The sequence below is a fragment of the Haliotis cracherodii genome, unplaced genomic scaffold, assembly GCF_022045235.1.
Source record: "Haliotis cracherodii isolate W230 unplaced genomic scaffold, xgHalCrac1.p SCAF_19, whole genome shotgun sequence".
Classification (NCBI taxonomy): Eukaryota; Metazoa; Mollusca; class Gastropoda; order Lepetellida; family Haliotidae; genus Haliotis; species Haliotis cracherodii.
In genome coordinates, this window is record NW_027266274.1 from 17,984,122 (window position 1) to 18,007,667 (window position 23,546).

Below are 23,546 nucleotides of genomic sequence, written 5' to 3' on the forward strand. Positions count from 1 at the left end.
GTCAGGATAAAATGTATTTTCGATTTGGTTTCCTTTTGAAAATATTGCTTTGACTACCAGGAAAATGACATTAGTGGTCAGATGGCATCCTAGCACTAAATCAGACTCATATGCCTGCTAGTTTAGTTTGGTAATCGCCAGTGTAACCTTTCAAAGTTTTGTTCGTTCTAGTACAGCATGAACCATTTGGGATTGTCATGCTGATATGTACACGGTCAACAATCTGCTATTTCCGGTATCTCCCTTCTTCGTGTAACATGAGACTGGCTTTAAGTCAGGTGACCACCAGGACCCAGTAGAAGCTGTCAGAGGAACAGGGAGCTGACAGGATTGTTACTTGATTGATTGATTGTTTGTTTGTTTGTTGTTTAATGCCGACTCAGCAGTATTCCAGCTATATGACGGCGGTCTGTAAATAATCGAGTCTGGACCAGACAATCCAGTGATTGACATCACGAGGCTCGATCCACGCTATTAGGATACGATGACATGCATCAACCAAGTCAGCGAGCCTGATCCCCCGATCATGTTTGTCACCTTTTTCGACAAGCATGGTGACCTTCACCTTGCTGATCTTCACGGGTCTGTTATTTGATTGACAGAAGTAGACAGTTCAATGAAGGATGTTTGAATGGATGACTTGAAAAGTGCTCTGAAAAAACAATCGCTTCCAAAAAGTTGTTGCCTTTGTAACCATGGTAACAGGTAACAAAGTCCTTGAGAATTGTATTCTTCAGAAGTTATGCTCCAATTTTGTCGCCCCAAATCAATGTGAATAGTTTTGTTGCAAGAATGTAAGTTATTTTGGTAAATGATTTAAGAGAGTCATGGAATGTTTGACAATGCTGACTGTGTGCAGTGTTTTCCAGGGTGCAGCTGTGTGTGTGCATCAGTCACATGGCCAAGAGTGATTGGCCCGGACGCTGGCCGAACCTAGCTGAGAAGATAGCAGTGTACATCCAGACAGAAGACCCCAAGACTCTGATGGGAGCACTCATGTCACTATACCAGCTGGTTAAAGTATACGAGTAAGTACTCCCTCCTGGTACCCCGGCCAGAACAGGTCCCCAGTACCCCATACTTGTCTTGCCAAGGACCAAATAGGTCCCCAGTAACCCAATACTTGTCTTGCCAAGGACCAAATAGGTCCCCAGTACCCCATACTTGTCTTGCCAAGGACCAAATAGGTCCCCAGTAACCCAATACTTGTCTTGCCAAGGACCAAATAGGTCCCCAGTACCCCATACTTGTCTTGCCAAGGACCAAATAGGTCCCCAGTAACCCAATACTTGTCTTGCCAAGGACCAAATAGGTCCCCAGTACCCCATACTTGTCTTGCCAAGGACCAAATAGGTCCCCAGTAACCCAATACTTGTCTTGCCAAGGGCAGAACAGGTCTCGTCAAGGACAGTGTAGGTCCCCAGTACCCCATACTTGTCTTGCCAAGGACCAAATAGGTCCCCAGTATCCCATACTTGTCTTGCCAAGGGCCAAATAGGTCCCCAGTACCCCATACTTGTCTTGCCAAGGACCAAATAGGTCCCCAGTACCCCATACTTGTCTTGCCAAGGGCCAAATAGGTCCCCAGTACCCCATACTTGTCTTGCCAAGGGCAGAACAGGTCTCGTCAAGGACAGTGTAGGTCCCCAGACCCAATACTTGTCTTGCCAAGGGCCAAATAGGTCCACAGTACCCCCATACTTGTCTAACCAAGGGCAGAACAGGTCTCGTCAAGGACAGAATAGGTCCCCAGTATCCCATACTTTTCTTACCAAGGGCCAAATAGGTCCACAGTACCCCCATACTTGTCTAACCAAGGGCAGAACAGGTCTCGTCAAGGACAGAATAGGTCCCCAGTATCCCATACTTGTCTTGCCAAGGGCCAAATAGGTCCCCAGTACCCCATATTTGTCTTGCCAAGGGCCAAATAGGTCCACTGTATCCCATACTTGTCTTACCAAGGGCCAAATAGGTCCCCAGTACCCCCATACTTGTCTAACCAAGGGCTGAACAGGTCTCGTCAAGGACAGAACAGGTCCCCAGTACCCCCATACTTGTCTAACCAAGAGCAGAACAGGTCTCGTCAAGGACAGAACAGGTCCCCAGTACCCCATACTTGTCTCAAAAAAGGCAGAATAGGTCCCCAGTACCCAACACTTATCTTTCCAAGAGCAGAATAGGTCCCCACCACCCCATGCTTATCACATTGTGCAGAGTTATGTCCCTTAGGTGTACCAGGAACCTGTGATCATGAGATCCAGGTTCGATCTGATTATGTTTCTCTCTCTGTCAGCTTTGTTTAAAGCCCCACTAATCCCACCTCTGTCCCAGGCAATCAGTCTGCTGCTGGTGCTTGCAGGTACAAGCGAGCTGACGAGCGCAAGGTGCTGGACGACATGATGGTGCACATGTTGCCGCTGGTGTATCAGAGGACGCTGCCACTGCTGCAGGACAACAGCGAACTCTCCAACCTCCTCCAGAAGCAGATCCTCAAAATCTTCTTTGCCTTTACACAAGTCAGTAGTCTTCATAGTTCATCCAACCCGTGACCATCTGGGATTGAATAGGTCTTCAGCAACCCATGCTTGTCATAAGAGGTGACGGGATTGGGTGGTCAGGCTCGCTGACTTGGCTGATGAATGTCATTTTATCCCAATTGTGCAGATCGATGCTCATGATGTCAATCACTGTATTGTCTGGTCCAGACTCGATTATTTACAGACTGCCATCATATAGCTGAAATATTGCTGAGTGCGGCATTAAACAACAAATGAAAAAAATCATAGTTTGTCCTCTTTACTCAAATCTTTTTATCCTGCAATAAATTAATTGTCCTGTAATAAATAACGTAGAAACAAACCGTTTTGGTAAGCTTCTCCTTGTCATAAATTATAATAACATACAGTAAAACTTGAAAAAAGGACAAATTTCTACTAGTCCTTGAGATACCTTAAGTCTTGGATAGTTTGACAAGGGTGATAGGACTAGTGCCAATTTTTAACACTTGTTTATTTGGCTAACCTAGTAAATTTTTGTTTGTTTCCTTAAATGGAGATAAGATATGCCACACCCACTAATGGACTACTGTTTCCTCATTGGTTAATACTAGAATGGGCGGTGCTTGTGTTGCATTATTGGCTATTACCTGTATACCTCCATTAACACAAACAATATTGAAATCAATTCTTAGAAGGAAGGAATACATACATGGAGAATTGCTGCGTCTCTGACTTCTCCATTGTTTATGAAATGCCGTATTATTCATCATGGAGGGGTAATGTTTGTATTTAGTGGATGATCTGGCTCATCCGTTTTGGAATTCATCGTAAAGTGCTACAGGAGAGTTTGTTTTCTACACACAGAATTTCCTGCCCCAAGCAACTGTATCTAAGGAGGTGTTCACACAGTGGATGGAGGTGTTCAGGCAGATCGTTGACAGACAAGTGCCCCAGGTAGGTGACGCTCTCGAACAAATCTCATCGTTTTTATGGTGCACATGGCGCCTTGTATCACTGTGTTGGTTCACGGGAAAGTCATTGTCATGCCTTGTATCACCGTGTTGGATCACAGGACAGTCATTGTCATGCTTTGTATCACCGTGTTGGTTCACGGGACAGTCATTGTCATGCCTTGTATCACCGTGTTGGTTCACGGTACAGTCATTGTCATGCATTGTATCACCGTGTTGGTTCACGGGACAGTCATTGTCATGCCTTGTAACACCGTGTTGGATCACGGGACAGTCATTGTCATGCCTTGTATCACCGTGTTGGTTCACGGGACAGTCATTGTCATGCCTTGTAACACCGTGTTGGTTCACGGGACGGTCATTGTCATGCCTTGTATCACCGTGTTGGATCACGGGACAGTCATTGTCATGCCTTGTATCACCGTGTTGGTTCACAGGACGGTCATTGTCATGCCTTGTATCACCGTGTTGGTTCACAGGACGGTCATTGTCATGCCTTGTATCACCGTGTTGGATCACGGGACAGTCATTGTCATGCCCTGTATCACCGTGTTTGTTCACCGGCCAGTCATTGTCATGCCTTGTATCACCGTGTTGGTTCGTGGGTCGGTCATTGTCATGCCTTGTGTTTTTGTTCACAGGACAAGTTTTGGCCATGTCATGGTTCATGGCTGAGTCTCATGTTGTCATGTCTGTCATGCTTGTCCACAGGGCAGGTGTTGGCCATGTCATGGTTCATGGCTGGTTCACCATGTCTGTCACGATAGTCCAGGAGAGATGGTCTTATGGTATGTCAATGGTTCAATGATACTGACACACAGCATCTACTTCCAGGAGACGAACCAGATAGATGAGGATGATCGGCCTGAGCTGGCCTGGTGGAAAGTGAAGAAGTGGGCAGTGCATATACTGGCCAGAATATTTGAGAGGTAGGGATTGATCATTACTTGCTGAAGATCCAGGGTTGAATAGGTCTTCAGCAACCCATGCTTGCCGTAAAAGGCGACTAATGGTATTGGGTGATCAGGCTCGCTGACTTGGTGGGTTTTGCATGGATCGATGCTCATGATATTAATCACTTGATTGTCAGGTCCAGACTCGATTATTTACGGATCGCCGTCATAAAAGCTGGAATATTTCTGAGTGCGGTGTTAAGCAACAAACAAACAAACAAAACTTGCTGGAGAATCTAGCTGTCTAAGTGGTTGGTTGTTGTCTTGTGAAAAACAATACGAGTCATCTGGCCGACCTGTACGGGTGTCATAATGTTGTATGTGACGTCACTTGCTCGTCACGTTGCAGTTGACCCTGTTTTCACTCAGAGTTTGTTTGTTTTTTAACATCACACTCAGCAGTATTCCAACTATATGACGGTCTGTAAATTAATTGAATCTGGACCAGATAATCCAGTGAGTGACGATCGATCCACGCAATTGGGATACAATGACATGCATCAACAAAGTCCGCTAGCCTGACCACCCGATCTCGTTAGTTGCCTCTTACGACATTCATAGTCGCCTTTTACGGCAAGCGTGGGTTGCTGAAGACCTATTCTATCTCGGATCTTCACAGGTCAACTGCAAGTAGATATTTACATTCAACTGTGTGGTGTTTGAACAACTTGCAGTGTCTATCAATTTATCAACTGTTAGTTGCTCAGCCTTCACAGATCTCTGTACACAACTCTTTATTACAAATACCAAACTGCACCTGTTCATTCCTTGTGTAAATACTGAAATATGTGCACTTACTGAGTTGACATACTGAACGGCGGATGCCTGTCTCAAGACTCAGTTTGACTTTATTGTCACATACAAATATTTCATTGAACATAATTCTTTGTGGTCGGTGGTTCAGTCATGGTTGTGTCATACCAAAAGATGTTGAAAATGGCACTTGTTGTTATCCTGCCTGGGGATTGGCTTTAAGGGGATAAAACAAGGACTGTATCGTGTAAACTGGTATTGATAAATGTGTTAGAGGTGCTAAAAGCAAGGTGTTAAAGATTTTACAAGCTGAACTTTGGAGCACTACCTCAACCTCCGGTCTCAAGAAGCCCATTCATGAAATTGTGTACATACGTTACCCATGTGTGGATTCTAGGGCAGAAAAGATCCCTAGTAGTACATCTGTTACCACTGTGTAGATCCCTGGGCAGAATAGATCCCTAGTAGTATATCTGTTACCACTGTGTAGATCCCTGGGCAGAATAGATCCCTAGTAGTATATCTATTACCCATGTGTGGATTCTAGGGCAGAAAAGATCCCTAGTAGTACATCTGTTACCACTGTGTAGATCCCTGGGCAGAATAGATCCCTAGTAGTACATCTGTTACCACTGTGTAGATCCCTGGGCCGAATAGATCCCTAGTAGTATATCTGTTACCCATGTGTGGATTCTAGGGCAGAATAGATCCCTAGTAGTACATCTGTTACCCATATGTGGATTCTAGGGCAGAATAGATAACTAGTTGTACATCTGTTACCACTGAGTGGATTCCAGGGCTGAATAGATCCCTAGTAGAACATCTGTTACCACTGTGTGGATTCTAGGCAGAAAAGATCCCTAGTAGTACATCTGTTACCCATGTGTGGATTCTAGGGCTGAATAGATCCCTAGTAGTACATCTGTTACCACTGTGTGGATTCTAGGCAGAAAAGATCCCTAGTAGAACATCTGTTACCACTGTGTAGATTCCAGGGCAGAATAGATCCCTAGTAGTACATCTGTTACCCATGTGTGGATTCTAGGGCCGAATAGATCCCTAGTAGTACATCTGTTACCACTGTGTGGATTCTAGGCAGAAAAGATTCCTAGTAGTACATCTGTTACCACTGTGTGGATTCTAGGCAGAAAAGATCCCTAGTAGAACATCTGTTACCACTGTGTAGATTCCAGGGCAGAATAGATCCCTAGTAGTACATCTGTTACCCATGTGTAGATTCCAGGGCAGAATAGATTCCTAGTAGTACATCTGTTACCACTGTGTAGATTCCAGGGCAGAATAGATCCCTAGTAGTACATCTGTTACCCATGTGTGGATTCTAGGGCAGAATAGATCCCTAGTTGTACATCTGTTACCACTGAGTGGATTCCAGGGCTGAATAGATCCCTAGTAGTACATCTGTTACAGTCGTGCCTCGTTTATACGGACACTTGCGTCATTTCACAATTCGTCCGTATAAACGAATTTCCGTATAACTGAAACCAGCTTCTTACTGGAAGAGTTACTTCCCTCCAATTATTCAACTCATGACAGATGACAGAACAAACAGATACATCCACTCAATCTTTATTCATACACGTTTCAAAAAGTCTGTCATGGCAGTTTGAACTTTACCACATTTTGAGGTTTGAATTTTAAACAATAATGTGTCACTTGGTTAATTGACTTCTCACGAATCAAAGGATTACCACCAGCGGAAGTGTATTGTCCGGATAAGTCAGACAATTTTGTGTGGATTTCAGTGTTTTGTGTATGAAAATGACCGTCCAGTTCCGGAAACTGAATTTCCGTATATACGGGTAAATTTATATAGTAATTATTTCGTTTTGAATGAAAATCGTCCGGGAACCGAGGTTTCCGGATATCTGAAGTCCGTATAAGCGGGTCACGACTGTACCCATGTGTGGATTGTAGGGCAGAATAGATCCCTAGTAGTACATCTGTTACCACTGTGTGGATTCCAGGGCAGAATAGATCCCTAGTAGTACATGTGTTACCACTGTGTGGATTCTAGGGCAGAATAGATCCCTAGTTGTACATCTGTTACCCATGTGTAGATTCCAGGGCAGAATGTACATGGTTGTCATTAGGGCGAGGAAATTAAAGGTCATTGTGCTGAATGTGGTGAAACAATAACTTGTGTTTCAGGTATGGAAGTCCTGGAAATGTCACACGAGAATACCAACAGTTTGCTGAATGGTATCTCAAGAGCTTTTCAGGTATGTTTTGTGATTGTAGCTATTTACTGATGTAAACTTAGGACCTTATGTACTGTACATGATGCATATCGTCAGGCTTTGATTTGACACCAGTGTACTGATTTGACACCGTTGTACCCATTTGACACCAGTGTACTGATTTGACATTGTTGCACTGATTGTATTGCAGCTGGGATCTTGCAGGTGTTGCTGAAGATGCTGGACCAGTATCGCCAGAAGATCTACGTCGCTCCCCGCGTTCTACAGCAGACCCTAAACTACATCAATCTTGGGTGAGTCCCGTGTACCCGGCCACTGTCCATGATAAGGTGTCCTGACTGTCATAGTCCGTGTACCTAGCCACCCGGCCACTGTCCATGATAAGGTGTCCTGACTGTCATAGTCCGTGTACCTAGCCACCCGGCCACTGTCCATGATAAGGTGTCCTGACTGTCATAGTCCGTGTACCTAGCCACCCGGCCACTGTCCATGATAAGGTGTCCTGACTGTCATAGTCTGTGTACCCAGCCACCCGGCCACTGTCCATGATCAGGTGTCCTGACTGTCATAGTCTGTGTACCCAGCCACCCGGCCACTGTCCATGATAAGGTGTCCTGACTGTCATAGTCTGTGTACCCAGCCACCCAGCCACTGTCCATGATAAGGTGTCCTGACTGTCATAGTCCGTGTACACGGCCACCCGGTCACTGTCCATGATAAGGTGTCCTGACTGTCATAGTCCGTGTACCTAGCCACCCAGCCACTGTCCATGATCAGGTGTCCTGACTGTCATAGTCTGTGTACCCAGCCACCCAGCCACCCAGCCACTGTCCATGATAAGGTGTCCTGACTGTCATAGTCTGTACCCAGTCACCCGGCCACTGTCCATGATAAGGTGTCCTGACTGTCATAGTCCGTGTACACAGCCACCCGGCCACTGTCCATGATCAGGTGTCCTGACTGTCATAGTCCGTGTACCCGGCCACCCGGCCACTGTCCATGATCAGGTGTCCTGACTGTCATAGTCTGTGTACCCAGCCACCCAGCCACTGTCCATGATAAGGTGTCCTGACTGTCATAGTCCGTGTACCCAGCCACCCAGCCACTGTCCATGATCAGGTGTCCTGACTGTCATAGTCCGTGTACCCGGCCACCCGGCCATCGTTCATGATAAGGTGTCCTGACTGTCATAGTCTGTGTACCCGGGGCCACTGTTGTGGTCTAGTGGTAGAGCATCAGCCCAGAGAGAATGTGGGTTGTTCAAACCCCGGCCGCTTCATACTTGTTGTTACCCAGTCTGGCACTCAGCATTAAGGAGCCAAAACAAGGACTGGTCAGCTCAGAGTCAGTGTACTGTGTTGGAGTGGGGTATTCATGTTAAACTGTGGCATGGTATCTCAGTGGGCTAGCACTGTAAATCGGCATCAGTCCGGACTAGTACAAGCAGCAACACACACACATGTGCAAGCATGTTGCTATATAAATGCCTCATCCCACCCTTTAACTGTCCATGAAAAAGTGACTGTCTTAGTGCATGCAACATCCTTGATAGAGTGTTTGGATTTGTTTGTTACAGGGGCATATTAAATAATATAGCAATCTGTGTTTCAATGTCCTCGGTGGCCACAGTGTTTTGAATTGTCTCTTCTCTTTTCCAGAATCAGTCACGCCTATTCATGGAAGTACATTAAACAACACATGCAGGTGAGAGAATGCAGTCCCAGACTTGTTGATAACCTTTTCTAAATGTCCAAGGATAATGTATTTTCTCTTCACACTGAAGACCCAATTTCAATTCCCAACATGGGTGAAGCACATCATCGGTGTTGAACTGAGGTAGCCGTATTGTGGAGACTTGGAGCTATGTCCCTCTCCCCCTCCATCATGGAGCTGTACCCTTTACACTGAGGTAGCCATATTGTGGAGACTTGGAGCTATGTCCCTCCATCATGGACCTGTACCCTTTACACTGAGGTAGCCTTATTGTGGAGACTTGGAGCTATGTCCCTCCATCATGGAGCTGTACCCTTTATACTGGGGTAGCCATATTGTGGAGACTTGGAGCTATGTCCCTCCCTCCATTATGGAGCTGTACCCTTTATACTGAGGTAGCCATATTGTGGAGACTTGGAGCTATGTCCCCTCCATCATGGAGCTGTACCCTTTATACTGGGGTAGCCATATTGTGGAGACTTGGAGCTATGTCCCTCTCTCCCTCCATCATGGAGCTGTACCCTTTATACTGGGGTAGCCATATTGTGGAGACTTGGAACTATGTCCCTCCATCATGGAGCTGTACCCTTTATACTGGGGTAGCCATATTGTGGAGACTTGGAGCTATGTCCCTCCATCATGGAGCTGTACCCTTTATACTGAGGTAGCCATATTGTGGAGACTTGGAGCTATGTCCCTCCCTCCATCATGGAGCTGTACCCTTTACACTGGGGTAGCCATATTGTGGACTTGGAGCTATGTCCCCTCCATCATGGAGCTGTACCCTTTATACTGAGGTAGCCATATTGTGGAGACTTGGAGCTATGTCCCTCCCTCCATCATGGAGCTGTACCCTTTATACTGGGGTAGCCATATTGTGGACTTGGAGCTATGTCCCCTCCATCATGGAGCTGTACCCTTTATACTGAGGTAGCCATATTGTGGAGACTTGGAGCTATGTCCCTCCATCATGGAGCTGTACCCTTTATACTGAGGTAGCCATATTGTGGAGACTTGGAGCTAAGTCCCTCCATCATGGAGCTGTACCCTCTATACTGAGGTAGCCATATTATGGAGACTTGGAGCTATGTCCCTCCATCATGGAGCTGTACCCTTTACACTGAGGTAGCCATATTGTGGAGACATGGAACTATGTCCCCTCCATCATGGAGCTGTACCCTTTATACTGAGGTAGCCATATTGTGGAGACTTGGAGCTATGTCCCTCCATCATGGAGCTGTACCCTTTATACTGAGGTAGCCATATTGTGGAGACTTGGAGCTAAGTCCCTCCATCATGGAGCTGTACCCTCTATACTGAGGTAGCCATATTGTGGAGACATGGAACTATGTCCCCTCCCTCCCTCCATCATGGAGCTGTACCCTTTATACTGAGGTAGCCATATTGTGGAGACTTGGAACTATGTCCCCTCCCTCCCTCCATCATGGAGCTGTACCCTTTATACTGAGGTAGCCATATTGTGGAGACTTGGAACTATGTCCCCTCCATGGAGCTGTACCCTTTATACTGAGGTAGCCATATTGTGGAGACATGGAGCTATGTCCCTCCCTCCCTCCATCATGGAGCTTTACCCTTTACACTGAGGTAGCCATATTGTGGAGACTTGGAACTATGTCCCCTCCATCATGGAGCTGTACCCTTTACACTGAGGTAGCTATATTGTGGAGACTTGGAACTATGTCCCTCCATCATGGAGCTGTACCCTTTATACTGGGGTAGCCGTATTGTGGAGACTTGGAACTATGTCCCCTCCATCATGGAGCTGTACCCTTTACACTGAGGTAGCCATATTGTGGAGACTTGGAGCTATGTCCCTCCATCATGGAGCTGTACCCTTTAAACTGAGGTAGCCATATTGTGGAGACTTGGAGCTATGTCCCCTCCATCATGGAGCTGTGTCCCTCCCTACACTAGAGTGCAGAAACCTTGGTCTTCAGCTTGATGAGGTATGTACTTTGCGACTCTCTGAAGCTGATACTTTGTTTTTGTGTCATGAAATGGTCTCACAGTTGAAGCTATGCTGGAGACCAAAGTTATTATCAGTGCGAGGTTGGAGCTGTATCTCAGCGTCCCACTATGTTTGCTGATGTTTTTGAGGCCACCTGTCTGTTGATGAGGAGAGGGAATCTCAGGTACTGTTTGTGTTTCAGACGCTGATGCAGGATGTTATATTCCCGCTGATGTGTCACAGCGATGAGGATGATGAGCTGTGGAACACCGACCCTCACGAATACATACGGGTCAAGTATGGTGAGTTGTCTCTTCTGTGTACCCTAAACGGTGCTAACAAACCTAGAAACATAATCGTGTCGAACTGGAATTCGAACCCACAATCATAGGTTTCTGGCGTGCCCAAGGGCCGCAACTCTGCACAGTGAATCGCGGCGCCTTAGACGACTGGGCCACCCGTGCCCCCCATACACTGCTGAATAAGAGTTGAGTAAGAACATGGAGGAAACGTACAACGGATAATTGTTATTGTCACCATTATGCTACTATGATGTTATCCACTTTATATTCATTTCTACACATTTATCAAAATATTTATTTTTTCAGATGTGTTTGAAGATTTCCTGTCTCCAGTGATGGCTGCCCAGATTGTTTTCTACTCTGCGGCTGCCAAAAGGAAAGAGGTGTTGAACAAGGCCATGGGTTTCTGCATGTCCATCTTGACCCAACCAAACATCGACCCTCGCCAGAAGGATGGTGCCTTGCATATGGTGGGGGCCGTGGCCGAGGTGCTTCTCAAGGTCGGTGGACACACAGAGGCGTAGTTTGTGATTATCATTAAGCCAGAATTGTCAGAAATAAATTTACTTCCAAAACTGGCTTCCACAGGGTGAGATTAATGGGACTAATGCATGAAGAGCTGATTCTTGAGAACTCTCAGCATTTGTTGCAGTAAAATCATGACTGTTAGACAGGAGTTACCTCCCTTCCAGGAGTGGTAAATGTCTTTTTCTGTCGTTTCAGAGGAAGATCTACAAGGACCAGGCAGAGCTGATGCTGACAAACCATGTCTTTCCAGAATTCACAAGCCAGTTTGGCTACCTGAGAGCTAGAGTGAGTTCACCGCGGCTTGTTGAGATGCTGCATAGTCGTCTGACAAGAGACATAAGAATTTGTCCATGATTATGACTGATAACTTGTCTATCATGACTTAACACATTAGAATAAAGACCAAGGAACATCATCCATCCGTCTGTCCTCACACACACACACACACACACACACACACACACACACACACCACGCCACGCCACATACACACACACACACGCCACATACACACATACACACACACACACACACTTTTGCTAGGGATATTTCTATCTTTCCAGAATACATCAAATTGATTGTCATATTATGTCAAGTCTATATTTTCTCATGTGTATATTTAAATGTATCAAGAGTTGAAAGTGTTTCTCCACACTGTTGTGAATTAGGAGATAAACGTACTGTGTTTTCAATGTAGAGCTATGTTACCTGTAGATTTAACCGCGCTAAATTGAATTTGGAACCGAACGCGCAGATCACAGGAGGGCAAACCTCACGACCCTCCCAACTCTGTACACAGGAGATTACATTGTGTTGGTTACAACATGTGTATCATAATGTTGGAGGAAGGACTTGTCTCAACCTTATCAGACTTTATTTGGAAGAGTAGTCTCCCTTTGTATGTATAGATCCACGTTCCTTCCCAGCGCATGACACCTTCGTCATACTCTTGGTAACATCGCTGCCACCTGTGTGGGCATGGCCGTTACAAGAGTCTTAAAATTTGCCTTCTAACCCCAAATGTTGTAATATTTTTACTTTTGTTTATGTCTTTGGGAATTCAATTATAGTTAATTTGGAAAAGGCTTTACGATTGACCATATTTCCAAGATGAATTTACCATTTTGTTTTGTTTGATGACATTGGTTCAAGGTTGCAGACGAACGGAAAATCAACCAACTTCCCCGTTACACTCTTACGACATCAAATACATGATAGTTGTAATGAAACAGAAATTAAGATTGACAAAAAAAATAATTCATCAGGGGTAAGCAGGGGTAGAAACTAACATATTTAGTCCACTAGTCCTTATAATGATAACATATAGCAAAACCTTTTAAAATTTAAAATTTCTACTAGTCCTTATGATACCTTAACTATTGGGCAGTTTGGCAAGGACTACAGGACTAGTCCCTATTTCTAACGCTGGGTAAGAGTATTCGGCATGACAGCAGTCATCACTTGGTTGTAAACATAACGGTCAGTCGGTTGCGAGTTCAACTCAAAGCATGGTTGTGGCCACCTATCACAGTGGGGAGCTTTGACTGGTGGCAGCGATTGTATAGTGAGCTCCACAAACGGGCTATCGCTGTGAGGAGCTTGGTATTGACCAAACATTGTGACTCTTCTTTTTGAAGGCCTGCTGGGTGATCCGCTACTTCTGTGAGCTGAAGTTCCGCAACGAGCAGAACTTGATGCAGGCTGCGGAGATGATCAAGGCGTGTCTATGTAACGACAAGGACCTGCCTGTCCGAGTGGAGGCTGCTATCGCCCTGCAGATGATCATCACGGAGCAGGAGAAAGGTGAGTGCTGCTCGTGCTGCTCGTGCAGCAGTCTATACTTTCAAATCAGTAGAGCTGTATTTGAGTAGGGGGATTTGGGGTAGCCAAGTGCAAGGGTAGATTTAGCATCAAATTTGTATGTGGCCAGCAGGGCTTGATCCTTTTAAAAGTTACTCGCCCCTCTCCGAACTAACTGGCCTACAGTTATATGATGGAGGCTGCGAAGTGGCACAACCTGTGGTCCCGTAGCCACCTTACGGGGCTCTGAAAAGTTTAGATCTCCTCACCCCTGAAATGCCTTCCCTGCACTCTGAGATTAAACCTTGGCTTCCATTTGCCTCATTCCGTGGTGATTTATGAGCAAATAAAGAAGTTGTTGTACACAACGTTACAAAATGGCAGCCAGTTGTCAGTCCACAAAGATGATTGACATATATCTTTCACTGAGTTAACCATTCAGAAGACCTCATCCCCCCTGTAAATATTTTCTCATCAAAATTACATCATTCACAAGTAGTGTCCAGTTCAAAATATTTAACATCGCAGGACAAGGGGTGAAATTTTGACTAGCCAGACGGCCGTCTACTTTACCAAGTCCTTTGTAATTTTAACTAGCCACAGGTCAGTGGATCAGCAGTTAAATCGATTCTTGCTAGTGGTTAAGGTGTTGGCTTGTCACACAAGATCTGCCTTATTTTCTCAACATTGGTACACTGTGTGAAGGTGTGAAAAATGGAACATTGCTTGAACCCTGTGAGGAATCCGGGATATAATTTGTTGGCTTAACCTATGCTTGTCGTTTGAGGTGAACATACAGTGGCAGTCACTTGGCTCTAGGACGTGTTGACTTGGCCATCGCACCCTGATTGTTTGGTCCACATTTGATTATTTGCAGGCCGCCATCATATGTTGTTGAGTTCGGCTTTAACCAACGAACATGCTTGTGGTGGTCTAAAACTACTCATTTGGTTGATTAGAGTAGATGCAATTCGTGGCGTAATATTTCCCCCACAACTATCCTTACCTTTTCATCATTGATAACCCCAAATGTGAAATTAGAATCTTGTTGAAAAGTAGATTTCGTATTCATAGTATGATGTGACTTAAACTTTGGTTACAAAATATATGTTCTTTCATTTCAGCCAAAATTTATATCCGCCCTTTTGTGAAGCCTGTGATTTTAGGTGAGTCTTTGTGCTGATCCTCTTTCATCGGAGGCAGTTTATTGCTCAACACTAAATAATCAGACTTTGCTTATGTTGCCGATTCTTGATGATGTTTGGTGACAGTGTGTGGAGTTGGTTGCTATGGTGACTTTATGTGGAGTTGGTTGCTATGTTGACTTTATGTGGAGTTGGTTGCCATGGTGACTTTATGTGGGAGTGTGGTAGCTATGATGACAGTATGTTGAGTTGGTTGCTATGGTGACTGGGAGTGTGGTAGCTATGATGACAGTATGTGGAGTTGGTTGCTATGGTGACTGTATGTGGGAGTGTGGTAGCTATGGTGACTGTATGTGTGAGTTTGGTTCTGTGGTAAAATATGTGGGAGTGTAGTTGCTGTGGTGACAATAGGACTGAGTTTGGTTGCTATGGTACAGTATATGGGTGTTGGTTGCTATGGGATAGTATGTAGGAATTTGGTTGCTATGGTAACAGGTCAGTTTGGTTGCTATGTACAGTATATGGGAGTTTGGTTGCTATTGTGACTGTATGTGGGAGTGTGGTTGCTATGGTATGGTACGAGTGTGGGAGTTGAGTTGCTTATGTTGCTGTGACTGCTGCAAGAGACCAGTCTAACCGAAGCCACAATAGATTGTATGTCTGTGTCTGATTTCACAGAGTTGCTGAAGGTGATCCGGGAGACCGAAAACGATGACCTGACGGGCGTGATGCAGCGACTTGTCTGCACCTACACCGATGATGTTATCCCCATTGCAGTGGAGATGATGAGTCATCTTGTAAGTGGGCAATTCCCAATCCTGATCAAACCTTCATCGACAAGCTCAGCCTGTAATGTAGTCTTGTCCTTGTCATTGACAAAGTTAAGAAGACTGCTTCGGTCTGTCAACACAGCTTGATGTTCAGAGTTGTCTCCCTTAGGTGCCATGATCGCCAGGATATGTGTTTGGACCCCCCCTAGTTGACACAGGCTTGTAGGAGGCATTTGGTTTGGCGGTCAGGCCTTCAAGAGGTGAAAATTACAATCTGCCTTGAATAGCCTTTAAGATTTGATGAAACCTTTGAAAATGAATAGGAGATTTGCCTGACATCTGTGTACACGGACATCAATAACTGCAGTACAGTATCATTGTGTCAGCACCATACCCGTACCCGTTTCACCAAAGTGGTAAACATCTGAGACCTGCATCACTTCGATCTTTCCTCCCACATTAAGCTGACATGCCTTGATATAACTGAAATACAGTTAAAAGTGGCATTAAACCCCACTCACTCACTCACTCACTCACTCACTCACTCACTCACTCTGTCACCCACCCACCCACCCACTCACTCACTCACTCTGTCACTCACTCACTCACTCAACCACCTACCCACCCACCCACCCACCCACCCACTCACTCACTCACTCACTCACATCATGCTTGTCACAGTATCTAACTAAGATTTAGATGGAGTCTGCCTCTGTGACTAGACTGATACTTTGACAATGATTGCCTTGGCCAGACTGGAATTAATGAAAGCTGTTATCATCCTCCCCAGGCAGGGGAGTTACCTGACATTAAGAGTTCAGTTTCCACCCTTGCTGAACTAGACTGGAATTATGGAGTTACACTAAGTCTATGCATAGACAAAATCCCATAATGATATAGACATCAGGTTTAATAATGACATGGCAACTGCTGTGCCGAATTTGTTCAGTTGCATGATTTTCAGAACATGTGTACCGTCAACTGGGCTTTGACAAATATGTTCCAAATATTTTCAAGTTTTTAAGTTCTCAAGTGATTTGATACACTTCGCAAGGTAAAGCCTGTTTTATTACAATATAGATCTTTATTATCAATGAGATCGTCTTGACTGGGCACTGCCATTTTGTGTGAAGCAAATGCAAGTAATATGAGAGGTGGAATCTGATTGGTCAATAGGAGGGTCATAGAAGGGACATAACTCATAATAGCCACTGCTGGCGCAACTATGGAGCCCAGAAGCTCCAGCCTAATTCGGCAAGGGTGGAAACTGGACTTTTACAGTCTGTTAACTCCCTTGACACTGGAAGATGTTATTTTGTTGACATGGATGGAATAATGCTGACTGTGTCATTCTCTCTCTCTCCCCTCTTATTATCAGGACAGCATTAACTGTTAAAGTGTTTGTTTAATATGTGATGGAGTTAAAGTTTTAAACTTATTCTGCATTAGTCCTTGATGCATTTACTGCTGTTTTTTGGACAGAAAGGGGAAGCTGTGAGAGGGTAAGACTAAAAAGCACAAACCATAAGCAAAAGCTTAAGCATAAGCATAAAGGGATAAGCATAAGCATAAAGGGATAAGCATAAGCATCACTAGAATTATTCTGTAGAGTTTATTCTCAAACACGTCTAGTCTGTTTCAGTGACTAGCAGTAATGTGATTATTCATGGCGTCACCACTTCCTTGTTCACGTGGGTGCTGTGTGATGGGATTAGCCACACACATAGTTGGAACAACCTTTTCTTCAGCTGGACCTCACACAGCTTATTCTCTGCGTCCAAAACACAGCAGTAAATGCATTGAGGAGTAATGCAGGATAAGTATACATGTAAAAATATTTTGATTTGACTAATTCTCTTGTTCCAGGCCCAGACATTTGCTCAGGTGTTAGACACAGATGTAGATGGGTCTGAAGAGAAGGCTATCACAGCTCTAGGAATCCTCAACACTATGGAAACAATTCTCAACGTCATGGAGGAACAGAAAGAGGTCAGACTTTTAAACTGTTACATTCCGTGGGACCCAGGTTAAATATGGTGCTGAGCACTCTGTTGGTTGTCTAGGAAACTAGATTACACAGGGTGGTCAAACTGCTTGGGATGTCACTCATGATGTCAACCACTAGTTTGCCTGAACCAGATGTTACACATTGAGATATACACGTTTGAATAATTCATATCTTTTGGGGGGGGCGGGAGCGGGGGTGCATGGGTGGCCCAGTCGTCTAAGGTGCCATGATTTGCCATGCAGAGTTGCATCCCTTGGGCACGCCAGAAACCTATGATTGTGGGTTCGAATCCCGATTATGTTTCTAGGTTCGACAGCACCATACCCGTGCTAATGGGTAAATGTAAACGTCTGAGACCTGCATCACTTCGGGATTTCCTCCCACATTAAACTGACACGCCGTGATATAACTGGAATAATGTTAAAAGCGGCATTGAACCCAACTCACTCACTCATTAACAAGCAATCAGTTGAAAGAACACATACAATGATTGCCGCATGAAATGTTTCGTGAGGACCTTTCCATGTGGAGTTCTCTCCCTTGTATTTTGTCGCTGCTCAGTATATTGGATTGAATGTAGGCAAAGAATGTGATTGAATTTCTTCGTTTTCTTTCCAGATTATAACCCAGCTAGAAGGAATAGTTCTAAATGTTATAGGAATAATTTTACAGCAAAACATAATGGGTATGACCTTTGTTTTTATTTTCTGACTTTTGTATGAGACATTTAAGGTTTCTCAAAGAATATCCTATGGATCATTTTCTTTTAGAAGAAAATGGCATCGTCATGTAAAATAATATTCTGAATATATCTTCTTTTTTTCTGATGCATTGAAAACATTAATTGAATTGTGAAAGAGACAAATTTAACTCAAGCAGCATTTTTGTTTGTATCAATATACAAGTTAATCTTACTTTTCTCACAACATAGTGATACGAGTGATTAGAAGAGAAATGGATGACTGCAGAATCTGGTACGATAAATCGTTGATTCTTCTCTGTGGTTCAATGACCTTGGAATGTATTGATATTGACTGACTTTGTCTCCAGATTTTTATGAGGAGGTGTTATCCCTGATCTACAGTCTGACCAGCACACAGGTGTCCCACCACATGTGGGAGGTGTTTGGCATGATCTACCAGATGTTCCAGAAGGATGGCATTGACTACTTCACAGGTAACTCCACACTCTACCTCTTGGGGAGACCCGTGAACATTCGGGGAAGAATAGGTCTTCAGCAACCCACGCTTGCCGTAAAAGGCAACTATGCTTGTCGTAAGAGGCGACTAACGGGTACTGGTGGTCAGATTCGCTGACTTGGTTGATGCATGTCATCGTTTCCCGATGCGTAGATTGATGCTCATGATGTCAATCACTGGATTGACACTCGATTATTTACAGACTGCCATCATATAGCTGGAATATTGCTGAGTGCGGCGCTAAACAAACAAACAAACACCAAACCTCTTGGGAAACATGGGGGCTTCAGAGGAGAAATTTTTAAACTTATCCGATCTCACACTTTGCACCTCTACCTTCTACTTCGATCCTATTTGATTGAAGTGAAGAACCGGTCTTGGATTTCTTAGTTGAATCCTTGGCCTTAGAATGCTGGTCTGATAACCTGCGACGACATCGCTGAAGATAGATGCAGACGGCAGAATCTGGCAAAGTATGACACTCTGCACACCATGTGACGATGTCGCTGAAGACGTCCGATGTTGGATATGTGCATCCACATTCTTTGCATGCCTGCTGTTGTCTGTTGGACCATCTTTGTTGGCTCATCTTTGTTGGCTGTGTATTTATTCACAGAACAGGACAAACAAACTTTTCTTAGATGTCAAAACTCACCACACAGTGGCGATGAGAAAGTGAATGAGTTGGCAGAGGTATGCACATGGTCAGGTCGATACTGGGGGTGTTCCAGTGAATGTTTTATTTTAGAAGTTGAAAACATGGTTCAAGCACATTTCCACATGGGATCGAAGGAGATGGAAGAAATGCAAAGTGTGTGATAGATATACAATTTATACTAAAATTTCCAGTAACTCCCAAGTACCCTCTGCTTTGAGATTCCAGAAGAGAAAGTCCTCAAAGCTGTCTGCTTGTTCTCCTGGCTTATTCCAGGATAGGAACAATCTCCCATACCCCATATTTGCCTCCTATGCAAGGGATGCAAGGCTTGAATATGTCCTAAATACCCCATGTTTAAGATGTAGTTGCCTTTGTATCAGTAAAGCTCTGGTTAATTTTGCGAATTTTTCTTTTGGTCACCTTCACCTGTTTGTATTCCAGATATGATGCCAGCCCTACACAACTACATCACCGTGGATACGCCAGCCTTCCTTGCCAACCCTTCATATCTTCAGATTATTTACCAAATGTGTAAAACAGTCAGTATCTATGCTCACAATGTCCTATCCTTACATTATATGATACATGTAAAGATCCAGGTTAGAATTAGTCTTCAGCTGCTCATGCTTGTCATAAGAGGTGTCTAATGGCATCGGGTGGTCAGGCTCACTGACTTGTCGCTGCATGTATGTGTCGATCCATGCTCATGATGTTAATCACTGGATTGTCAGGTCCAGACTTGAATATTAACAGACTGCCATCATATAGCTTGAATATTTCTGAGTGCTGCGTTAAACAACAAACAAGCAAACACACTATTTACACTATGGACCTGGCTTAGTAAACGCCCCCAGCCCCCCAAGGTTGCTTGTTAAAAAATGACTAAACTTGTGATTAAGTATTGAGGAAGAAGTTGTTGCCAGGCAACCCAGGATCTAGGAATGATGTTCAAGTAAACACTGTTGAGGTCAAGGAGGATGAGGATCTTTATAATGATAAATATTTTATGAATGAAATGTGAAGTTTGTTTAGATATCTGTCTTGTGAACATGGGTTGCAGCAGTTGTTGCGTTGTGTTGCAGGTGTTGACGGGAGAAGTGGGCGAGGACCCCGAGTGTCATGCAGCCAAGCTCCTCGAGGTCATTATTCTTCAGTGTCCAGGAAAAGTTGACCATGTAAGTCCCCTGTCCTCACATCTCCCTGACACTTCAAAACCCCTGAAGGGGCGGTCGGGTAGTCTAGTGGTTAAAGCGTTTGCTTGTCACGCCGAAGACCCGGGTTCGATTCCCGACATGGGTACAATGTCTGAAGCCCATTTCTGGTGTCCCCTGCCATGATATTGCTGGAATATTGCTAAAAGCGCTTAAACCATACTCACTCACTCACTCACTCAAAAGTTCTGAAATAGAAGGGTGATCATAAGAGGCGATTTTAGGGATGTCATCGTACCCCGACTGCATGGATCGTTGCTCACAATATCGATCACTGGACTGTCTAGTCCAGACTTGATAATTTGCAGGCCACCGTCATATATATAGCTGGAATATCAAACAACAATCAAAATCTTTCAGAGTTCTGTATTGCCAGGTTGTATGTTCTTTTTAGTAGTATGTTGGAAAGTTTCATCAATGTGAGATTACAAGTTTACGAACAGTGGAAGACTTCGTCCATCATATGAAGTCATGTTGCTTGGACATGTAGGAGTAACAGCTACATCTGAAACAACAAAACAATACAATAAGCGTGACGGCTAGTGTTGAATGTGTAATTATGGATAATTGTGTTTCTGGGTTTCAGGTAGTGCCATCATTTGTGGAACTGGTGTTGCAGCGGTTGACGCGGGAAGTTCAGACATCGGAGTTGAGGACAATGTGTTTACAAGTAGTCATATCTGCACTGTATTATAACACTCCCTTGTTGTTCGAGATGTTACAAACAATCCAGATCCCCAACATGCAGGGATCAATACTAGCACAGTTCCTCAAGCAGTGGCTCCACGACGCAGACTGCTTTCTAGGGTGAGGACCATCTTCTCCAGGTCTCGGCAATGGCATACCTTCTGTCCCAGAGTATTTAGATCAGTCTGTTGCCCAGGTAGCACTGGATCGGTCAGTACTTAGGGTAACCACCAGGTCAGTGAGTGCTCGGGCAGGGCTCAGGGCAACCAAATGGGGGGAGTTTTCAGAGAAACCAAATAAGGGAGGATTCAGGGCAACTAAATCTGGGGGTTCAGGGCAACCAAATCTAGAAGGATACAGGGCAACCTATCTAGGTTGATTCAGGGCAACCAAATCTAGGAGGATTCAGGGCAACCAAATCTAGGAGGATTCAGGGCAACTAAATCTGGGGGTTCAGGGCAACTTGTTTGGGCAGGGCTCAGGGCAACCACATATGGGGGGTTAGGGCAACCAGATCAGTAGGTGATTACGGAAACAAGTTCGGGCAGTGTTTAGGGCAGCTGAATCAGGGAGAGTTTTCAGCACCATATCAGGGTGTGCTCAGGGCAACTGGGTCAGGCAGGCAGGCAGGCAGGGCAGGCCTTCAGGGCAACCAGATCTGAGTACTAGTTGGACTAGTCAAATCCCATTGTCAATGATAATTTTATTGTAGCTTTAAATAGGCTGAGAATTCATGTCTCAGAATTAATTGAAAGTGTGTAAGGGTAGTCATCACATTGAATTTTAAGTTTCTTTTGCAGGCTTCATGACCGAAAGATATGTGTGCTTGGTCTGTGTTCAGTGTTAAATATGCCAACCAACCGCCCAGCGGAAATCACAGCTGTCGCCCCCCAGATAGTACCTGCGGCACTGCTCCTGTTCCAGGGATTAAAACGAGCATATGCAAGTAGGTGTCTGGTATAGAATAGAGGTGGTGGGGTAGCCTTGTGGTTAAGCCAAAGGCCAAGGTTCGATTCCCCATATCAGTACAATGTGTGAAGCCCATTTCTGGTGTCCCCCATCATGATATTGCTGGAATTTTGCTAAAAGCGGCGTAAAAACATACTCACTCACTTTTGTTGATTATATACAAATAGGTGTCTTGTGAAGATTATATACAAGTAGGAATTCTGTGTAGATTATTAGCTCACCTGGTCAGAAGCACCAAGGTGAGCTTATGCCATACTGTGGTGTTTGTCAACAATTTTTTCAAACGACTTCTTCTGATAAACCACTAATTGGAAATTAACGTAATTTGACTGGGAGCAACCCTAGGAGTGGGGATTAAGAATTGTGCAAATGGTAGCGCTCAGCCCCCCAGGATACTGAGGGCCGGGGCCAAATAGGGGTAATTTGGCTATATTGCTAGATATGGCTAGATTATGTACAAGTAGGTGTCTGGTATAGATTATATACAAGTAGGTGTCTGGTATAGATTATATACAAGTAGGTGTCTGGTATAGATTATATACAAGTAGGTGTCTGGTATAGATTATATACAAGTAGGTGTCTGGTGTAGGTTATATACACATAGGTGTCTGGTATAGATTATATTCAAGTAGGTGTCTCTGTAGATTATATACAAGTAGGTTTCTGTGTCTATTGTAGTTTCTAGGCCCAGACTCAGTTATGTACAGGTCACAAGATTGCAAAGTAACCATGTAATATGCTGTTGTCAATCAATTCTGATGAATGCACACTTTTTTCACAGGTCGAGCCAAGGAAGAAGAAGACTCGGATGATGATGAGAATGGTCAAGAAGAGGATGATGATCAGGGTGGGTGTACCAGGGTGGATTGGGGGCAGGGTGGGTGTACCAGGGTGGATGGGGGTCAGGGTGGGTGTACCAGGGTGGATGGGGGTCAGGGTGGGTGTACCAGGGCGGATGGGGGTCAGGGTGGGTGTACCAGGGCGGATGGGAGACAGGGTGGGTGTACGGGTGTCAGGATGGGTGTACCAGGGTGGATGAGGATCAGGGTGGGTGGATGGGGGTCAGGGTGGGTGTACAAGGTTGGATGGGGGTCAGGGTGGCTGTACGGGGGTCAATGGGATCAGAGTGGATGGGGGTCAGGGTGGGTGTACCAGGGTGGATGGGGGTCAGGGTGGGTGTACAAGGGCGGATG

The 23,546-nt window shown here is 44.8% G+C and overlaps 1 protein-coding gene across 1 annotated transcript in view; it reads left to right on the forward strand.

Annotated features, from left to right (window-relative positions):
* The window catches only part of LOC139466822 (importin-7-like), a 45,139-nt gene that overhangs the window by 13,636 nt on the left and 7,957 nt on the right, over positions 1 to 23,546 (forward strand). Inside the window, exons 4-24 of the mRNA XM_071248520.1 lie at positions 870 to 1,028; positions 2,360 to 2,516; positions 3,363 to 3,452; positions 4,304 to 4,398; positions 7,345 to 7,415; positions 7,585 to 7,687; positions 9,053 to 9,098; positions 11,279 to 11,378; positions 11,685 to 11,878; positions 12,102 to 12,191; positions 13,544 to 13,709; positions 14,831 to 14,872; positions 15,530 to 15,648; positions 17,488 to 17,610; positions 18,248 to 18,314; positions 18,680 to 18,805; positions 19,928 to 20,025; positions 20,569 to 20,661; positions 21,284 to 21,504; positions 22,185 to 22,330; positions 23,135 to 23,200. Coding sequence (XP_071104621.1) covers positions 870 to 1,028; positions 2,360 to 2,516; positions 3,363 to 3,452; positions 4,304 to 4,398; positions 7,345 to 7,415; positions 7,585 to 7,687; positions 9,053 to 9,098; positions 11,279 to 11,378; positions 11,685 to 11,878; positions 12,102 to 12,191; positions 13,544 to 13,709; positions 14,831 to 14,872; positions 15,530 to 15,648; positions 17,488 to 17,610; positions 18,248 to 18,314; positions 18,680 to 18,805; positions 19,928 to 20,025; positions 20,569 to 20,661; positions 21,284 to 21,504; positions 22,185 to 22,330; positions 23,135 to 23,200 — 2,372 coding nt within the window. The remainder of the gene's footprint in view (positions 1 to 869; positions 1,029 to 2,359; positions 2,517 to 3,362; positions 3,453 to 4,303; positions 4,399 to 7,344; positions 7,416 to 7,584; positions 7,688 to 9,052; positions 9,099 to 11,278; positions 11,379 to 11,684; positions 11,879 to 12,101; positions 12,192 to 13,543; positions 13,710 to 14,830; positions 14,873 to 15,529; positions 15,649 to 17,487; positions 17,611 to 18,247; positions 18,315 to 18,679; positions 18,806 to 19,927; positions 20,026 to 20,568; positions 20,662 to 21,283; positions 21,505 to 22,184; positions 22,331 to 23,134; positions 23,201 to 23,546) is intronic.